The sequence below is a fragment of the Cheilinus undulatus genome, linkage group 13, assembly GCF_018320785.1.
Source record: "Cheilinus undulatus linkage group 13, ASM1832078v1, whole genome shotgun sequence".
NCBI classification, from domain to species: domain Eukaryota; kingdom Metazoa; phylum Chordata; class Actinopteri; order Labriformes; family Labridae; genus Cheilinus; species Cheilinus undulatus.
This window is the reverse complement of record NC_054877.1, coordinates 4,773,308-4,781,613: the sequence shown is the minus strand read 5'-3', so window position 1 is coordinate 4,781,613 and position 8,306 is coordinate 4,773,308. Positions and strand designations below refer to the sequence as shown.

At 37.5% G+C, this 8,306-nt stretch overlaps 1 protein-coding gene across 3 annotated transcripts in view; it reads left to right on the top strand.

Moving 5' to 3' along the window:
• Positions 1–363: 363 nt before the first annotated feature.
• Positions 364–8,306, top strand: part of mpz (myelin protein zero) — a 39,755-nt gene continuing 31,812 nt past the window's right edge. For all 3 annotated transcript variants that reach the window (XM_041802693.1, XM_041802691.1, XM_041802692.1), the window contains exons 1-2: positions 364–543; positions 4,934–5,100. In XM_041802693.1, the coding sequence (XP_041658627.1) occupies positions 498–543; positions 4,934–5,100 (213 nt within the window). In that variant the 5' untranslated portion in view covers positions 364–497. The remainder of the gene's footprint in view (positions 544–4,933; positions 5,101–8,306) is intronic.

The following is an 8,306-nucleotide window of genomic DNA, read 5'->3' as shown; positions in this document are numbered from 1 at the left end:
TGGCTTACATGCCAAGCGTTGATTATCTCGCCTCCTCTTCTCAGCCACATCACAGTCAGGGTCCAATCTAACACATCACATTCATCAAGATGTAATGCTGCAGAGTTTGCAAATTCACCCCAAGTTGCCTGTTTGCACAATTAATTCACAATCTACTGTACGTGGCAGGTGCCTCTCATTTGTTTTTTTTCCCTCCCACTTCAGATGATAATGTGTGTAATTTGTGTCAATGAAGGCAGAAATGGAGAGAAACGACTGGAGGGGGTGTCTAGGGGGGGTTGGAATGGGCCGGGCCGGGCCCTGGGCAAGGGGTGTGGTTGGGTATAAACCAGGGGACAGTGGGTTTTCTGTTGTTGTCCCGTTTTGAAGCCCTGTGTCCTGGCATCCTTAACCCCTCCACTCTTTCTTTCTTTGTCCTCCTTTGTTGGGACCCTTCATCGGCTCCTCGTCAGGTCTGCGGCATCAGTCTTTTGGGAGCTCCGTAGAAGCCAGAAACCATGCTGACGTTTTTGGCGCTGGCGTCGGTTGTCCTCCTGGGAATAGGTAAAAAAAAAAAAAAAAAAAAAAGGAAAGAATGGATCTGCTTTTACTGAGATTTATTTTGATGAGGTCTCAAAGAAAGCCCACAGTGAATTGCAGCTATTGATAGTGGAGTTGTAGAAATCATCATTCCACTAATGCAAGGTTAAAGGCTAAATGAGGATGTGATGAGAGAGGCTTTTGCTGTTATTTCTTCTTAAATGCTTACCTGAAAACTGATGGACTTGATGATAATAAGAAGGGTCAAAAGGCTTAGCAGCATGTTAATTGATATTTCTTTCAGATGAAATCTCTCTCTTAGCTCTGGATTAACACAAAACCAAAGCGTTTAAAGGAATAGCTTATGTGCTGTGATTTAAATAAAGCCATTAGGATACCTGTAGAGAATTTCCTCAGGTGTATTGTGACAAATGACCCATGCTTTCTAAGAGGATTGGCTCTCCACTTTTAAACCTTTTGAAGCAGCTGTCTCTAAGCTTGCAAAGTTAAAGAGCACTAATATTATGACTCTTACAGCAAAGGTTGGTAGACACGTTGCTCTCAAGCAGACAGCTCTCTCTGCTCCCAGCCTGTCAGGTATTTTCAGTTTTGTCAGAATTTTAATTAAAAAACGTCAAGCGTGATTTCATTGACAAGTTTTGCGGTGGCTGTCTGCTCTCTAAAGGTGCCTGCTCAAGGACGCTCTTCGGTGAAAGCTCTGAACTTTACCTCACAGGTGTTGAAAAAAGCTGCAGAAACTTAGGGGTTGAATATAGATGTGAGAATGCCATTATGTTTAAGTGAAACTGAACAATTGCAAAGTGCAGCTTTTCACTCGTTTTAAAGCGGCGGGGTGTGCAGCTCCCACTGCTTGTTTGAGATGCTGAGTGCATGTTTCCAGGGAAGTAAAATATTGATTCTGCAGCCAAACCAAATTAACATCGATCATTAAATATTATTCAAGCATAAACAGTGCCCATGATTAAGCCAGCATAATCCATATTAACGCAGAAAATGATGTTCCCCTTTGACACTAAGAGACTAGCACCAATATTCCAGGGATAATCCAAATATTTACTGAGTGCACGTCTGAATCGATGCAGGATCTGACACAGCTAAATGTCTAGTTTAACGGTGTGTGTCTTGATGCATATTTAAGTATTTGGGGTTTGTTTAACTGATTTAATGGAGAAAACAATTAACTTTATTGTGAGTAATGCTTTGTGTGCCTTATGATTACTGTAAAAATGGAAATATGTTCAAGCATGTCATGATTGAAGGAAAGAAATGCCTTTCAGTACATTGTATGTACATTAACATCATAATAATAGGAATTTAATGCAGATATATATAGCAGTTTTTTGCAAACGTGCATTTTTGCAGCTTGTACCTCCTACAGTTGTCAAAGACAAGGCGAATGAAACAAATCAAAGGGCTTTATGGAGTAAAAAATGGAAATTAATAACATTAGGAGCATTAAGAGACAGCATAAATATGTTACAACTGAAATGTATTAAAATATGAAATAAAAGAAATGACTAAAAATACTTTAAGCATAAATAAGAACAAGAGAAATTAAAATATATAGAGATGCACAGATTGGAAAATCATGGCTAGTGCTTAATACCGGTGCCATACTTCTTTTATTATAACACTTCTAACACTTCTGCTTCATGTTTGGCCATGAAAACAGATCAGTTTTTCCAGCATGCAGCTTGTTATTCCCAATAATCAGTTGTTTTAATGACTCAATGCCAGTATGAAATTGGTATGAATCAGGAGATAATCAACTGTTTCTGACATGATTTCATGCAGACATTATTTGCCAATTGTCATTGTCTTTAAAATAAAATCAGATGTCAACCCAATTAGCATCAGCTCTGTGCTGATGGGAGTATATCCTCAAAGTGGTCTGGTCTGGTTTGGTTCAGTAAACCCTGGTCTTGTTTGTGCTTCCACAACCAAGCGAATCATTACTTGGTATGCAGAGTTGTAAGCCAGCAGAGTGTCTGGCTCAACCCTCTGGGGCTAGATACATGCAATCTGTACCCCAAAAGAAGGGTGTCTAAAAATTAGGATGATACAGATTCTTTGTTTTGGTGCCTTTCCTAATTTCTGACAGTGCAAATGTAAATGAGGGCTTTGCAGATTTAAGGTCTTTGTGTTTCAGTTATTAGCCAAACTTGAAAAAGGTGGAAAAGTCATGAGGTCGCTGTACAACTCGACTTCTTCTCTGTAGATTTAAGAATTTACATTTTACTGGCAGGACAAACTGTTAACCTCTAAACAGTGTTAACTTTGGCAGCTATTTATAATTTTAGTCTTAGTCTTTTGGTTACACGTCTTTTAGTTTTAGTCACATTTTAGTCATTTCAACCTTTTTGAGTGTTAGTCTAGTTTTTTCAATGAAAACTCAAAACATTTTGGTCTAGTTTTAGTCCATTAAAAGTCCTCACATTTTAGTCTTTACTTCTAGTACAAGCATTTTTTTCTCTTGCCTAAATCTGGGACCAAATCATGGTAGTGTGTTCTATGCACCCTGCTAAACCTGGGGTCCCTGCTTTCTACAGCTGAGAGGCAGAATAGCTACGGATGGATTGTTTTTTGACAGATTTACCCACAGTGGAGAAATATCACAGATTTTGAATGTCAGACAAAAACAACATTACATTTTAGTCTAGTTTTAGTCATCTTGACAAAAACTAAAGTTAGTTTTTGTCAGTTTTAATCATCACAGATCTATTTTGGTTAGTTTTAGTCTAGTTTTTGTCATGGAAAAAAGGCTGCTAACAGACATTTTTAGTCATTGTTTTTGTTGATTTAAATAGCACTTCCTCTGAGTAAACATATAGGAGAGAAAACAAATCATGTCAGTATATCCATCCATACTTAATTTTCTCAGGATCAGCACTTTATCAGTTTAAATGAGCATCATCATCTCTAATTTATCAAATCACAGAACTTAATGATTTACTTTTATACCAAGTAAAGCATAAAAAAATGTACATCAGGATCCTTTTATCAGTTTAGTCCTTGGGGAAGCTTTAGTTTAAAATTTCACCAAATCAAGAGGTTCATCATTTCACTGAACATTAAACTTGTATTTTAACATAACCAGCTTAAACAGAGAACACCAGGTAAGTATTAACTAGTTTATTGAAATAGTGATTCAGAATGTAGAGTCAAATGCACATATTACTAAAGCTTTGATTCAGACTGAACAATGGAAATGCATCATTATAAAGTTATGATGCTCTGAAGTCCATGACTGTGTCGTCTTATCTTCCTGACAGACACAGATTCACCTGCTGGTCTTTCCTAATCAGAAAGAATTATGTATAACAGTCAAACCCAATGCATATAACTAAAGATTTAGGCTCATAGTTTGCCCCATCTGTGTTGGTTAAATCCCTAAGCTGGCCTGGAAATCCCCCACACTGGTGCTATGGTGGAAAAATCCACTAACAGCCTTCTTGCTTTGAAAAGTCACCAGTTTTAAATGGAGTGCTTCAGACGCTAAGTGTGGTTAAGTTTATTTCAGTCATTTTTAACATATTTAACTCAGTTACACTGATAGAATAAAAATAAATTCATATTAAATTTAAGCTACTTTAGCATTAAAACTAAAAGATAAACAAGAAACAAAGCAAGAATGAAAAGGTGTCGGTTGAAGTCCCACTACACATACCAATTACATCAGTTTCTTTTTTTTTATTTTCAATTTTCCTAAAACTTGATAGTAATGATAATAATGATGATGACGATGATGATAATTATTATTATTGTTGTTTTTTGTATCTATTTCTACTTATTATTATAATTATGACTATCTCTTATTAGTAGTGTTCTCTTTTTTTAATTTTCACCAGTTCTCAGGTTTTATTGCTGGAAAAGGAATATTTGAGGTAATGTTTACCCTTAGCCAAGCTTACTTCCCCTCTGATATTCTATTAAAGTTTAATATAGCCCTTTTCAAACAGAGTTATAAAGGGCTTTACAGCGAATATAGAAAAATAATAAGACATATATAACAGTCAACATAATTTATAGCAGCAGGATATTAGTAATATGCAAAAACTATCATTCAAAAAGATATGAGTTTGTTACAACTCAGTAAAATCAGATTTTGATGAAATATTAAAAATAAGAGAGCCAGGAATTTGATAAATAAATTGAAACTGAGTTAAACTTTGACCCATTCATAAATCAATGAAATAAGATAAAAGTCAGTTAAAACTCAGACCCAATGAAAGATAACTTCTAAAAATTGAAAGAGATTTCAAAGAGGATAGGGAACCTTGCCAGTCTGATGTACTCAACAGATTTTTCCGAAGGGGGCCCAGATTTAAATGTGTAGTTACATTAATTGACATTTTTAGTTGGGAATAACCATCTTCCTCTTTGTGCGTCCCAGTGCCTGAGCAGTCCCAGGCCATAGTGATCTATACGGGCTGGGAGCGTCATGCCCTGGTTGGCTCTGACATCCGGCTCTCCTGTTCCTTTTTCTCCTGGCGCTGGACCTCTGAGGACGTCACCTTCTCCTGGACCTACAGGCCCGATGGATCCCGGGACAGCATCTCTGTAATTCACATTTTCACACACAGACACATTACAGACTACATGAATACTGCTGTGTGACACTGGACAGCTGTACCGTTATCTAACCGTTCTGTAAAGATGCTGTAGTTTCACGTTCACAGATGGTTCACTGTTATAGTGGGGCACTTAAACAGCAATCAGTGGATCTCTATAGTATTATTCACATCTCTTTAAAGCTGTATTCATTATTAAGATGAGGGTATCATGACACGTTCTTTTTAAAGATCTATTTGTGGGCTTTTTAAGCCTTTACTTTAGAGAGAGACAGCTGATAGGGTCAGAAATGGGGATGGGAGAGTGGGGAAGACACATGCAGGAAAGGAGCGACAGGCTGGACTTGAACCCAGGCCACCCACATACACGGGACGCCACCTAACCACGAGGCCATCTGTCCCATCCTGAAGCACTCTTGTTGTAAACTTCCTCTCCATGTTTTTAATCTGAATACACCCACTGCATAGTTTTGAAAAAGGCTCAGAGTGGGCTTGTGTGAGGCTGTTGTCACACAACAAAACCAGTGAGAAGGTCTTGCATTCATTTTAATGCGTCAGTTTTGTGACTTCCAACAACTCAACTCTTAGTCAGTGCTGGCATTTGAAGTTCCAGGGATGTAAAACGTTCAACTGTGGTAAATACTGGGACTTTGAATGAAAGTTTTAGCTTTAAAAGTGCAGCCTAGGAAAGCTAAATTCTTCACAAAGCAGTCATATAATATCAGAATAATAAAGTATTGTTGCTGTAATGTTGAGATTTGTCCCTATTTTCCTGTACGTCCCTATTTGTGTTGAATCATTGGTGCTTTTGCAACTTTCTTGCTGATTTGAAAGCATTTGTCCTTTTTTGCCACTCCTTCAGCCACTTTTAACCCATTTTGGCTTTTTGTTACACCTTTTTGACATTTTTAGCCCATTTTGCTAACAGTTGCCAATTTTTGTCACTTTCTTGCCACTTTTCATCCATTTTGATGACTTTTAGCCCATTTTAGCCCCATTTTTGCTACATTAAGCCCCATATTGCCACTTCTTTTTGACACTTTAATCCCAATTTGCTGCTTTTTACCCATTTTTTTCCAACTTACCTGGACACTTCTATTCAACTTTTTTCTCTAAATTCACATTTATGCCAGTTTATTTGTCAGGTACCCATTTTTGCTACATATCATCCATTTTTGGCACAGGTGGCCAATTTTTGCTACTTTAAGCCCATTTCCAAACTTCATTTAGCTATATTTGTCCAATTTTTGCAACTCTCTTGACACTTTTAATCCATTTTTGCTACTTTTTATCCAATTTTGCCACTTCTGTTTGCTATTTTTGCCCATTTATGCCACTTTTAACCAATTTTTGCCTGTTTTTGTCCATTCATTTTTTAGCCATCATTGATGCTTTTTGACACTTATTTTTGACACATATTTAGGTGATTTCAAAGCACTTCTGGCTTAATTTCTTGCCTTACAGGTGCCAAAAAAGATAATAGCTGCAATTATATCATTTTTGTCTCTACTAATTTTCTCTAAATTTCAGTGGTTGGATATTTTTGGATTCCAAATGCTTAAGATGATACATTTTAAAGTCTGTCGAGTACTGAAAAGTACCAAAAACAACTTTAAATATTTGATGTTTTTGATAGGACAGCTGAAGAGAGTCAGGAAATTTGAGGAGAGCGAGGAAGACATGCACCAACCATGCACCAAGACTGGGAATCAGTCCCACAACCAGTGCACTGAGGACTATAGCATCAGAATATGAGCATCTGCCCTATCAACTTAGCTGAACCACAGACCAGCTGGTCATATTTGAACATAAAGCTGACTCAAATCAAAGGGAGAGAGCACTGCTCTGCATGTTAGCTGCTGTGTAGGAGCTTTTCTGCAAATATGAGGTGCTTAGGACTTCTGTTTTTGTTACCAGGTTTTCAAAACAGACGGGAATATGTTTGACTTTTACAAGCATTGTATTAAAGTTTAAAAATCTGCTTTTGTGGCAATGATATTCTCAAAACTCTCCTCTAAAAGTTCAGTGCTCAGGATTTAAACACAGCTTCTTTGTTGTTTTGTTTCTCTCCTGCCCCGAGCCATCTTCACTACTTAAATTTTCTTGTAGTACAACCTGTCCAGCCCCAGAGGAAGGACACAAGAAGTTAGGTAAAAGTTTGCAGAGATAGCCTTGTGTAGCTTAGAGGCGACACAATTAGCATAAATCATTAAGTTACACCAAAGGAGAGCCCTGTCCCACTTTCTCCTTGTCGCCCTTAGTGATGCAATTTATTCCATCAGAGAGTTGACCTTTTATCAAATTCAGGAAATTAATACTTAAGTAGGATTACTAAAGAGCCTTTTGGACAACAGAGAAGAAGCACGGACAACAATGGCGACTTCTTATGTCAAAAGACGTTTTTGTTTACACCCTCGCTGCTCCCACCAGGCACTGAGAGGCAGGCCTGTCCACAGAGCTGGCCCCTGACAGACCCAGAGAACGGGCCCTCCCCAGTCATGATTTATTGATAGAATCTATGTTTGATCAGTAGAAGAGCTGCTAGCACACATTCTGGCTAACAGCTACTTTATTTTGGAGATGAAAAGTGTGTCAAGGAGTTATTGGGTTCTAATGTTGAAATTATTTATTTGTGCCTCTGTTAGCCACTTTTCCTGCCCAATATGTGTCACTTTTCTTCACTTTTGCACATTTCTAACTCTGTTTTTGCCTGTTTTTATGCATTTTTGCTACTTTTAAAATCCCATTGCACCACCTTTTCCCCCCATTTTTGCCTATTTAATCCATCTGAGATATGTGTTACCTGTAGTCGGTATTAATGGATTTGTCTTGTGTGTTTTTAAAGCTATCTGATTTTTTAATATGGGCTGTATAACTAACGTGCATTTACATTCACCAGTTACCACCTAGTCTTGCCCCTTGTTGACCCATCATTGCAACTACAATGTTACCACTTTTAATGCATGTTTTTGGCAATTATAACTGCATTTCACTAATTTTTAGGCCCATTTTGGTGAATTTTGACCATTTTTTTCTACTTGTAAAATCCCATTTCACATCCTTTCTGCCCATTTTTACCACTTTTAACCCATTGCACTATTCCTTATACCCATTTTTGCTAATTTTATTATTCCATTGCCCCCCCCTTTCCTGCCATTTTTGCCACTTTTAACCATTTTTTCTACTTTTATAATC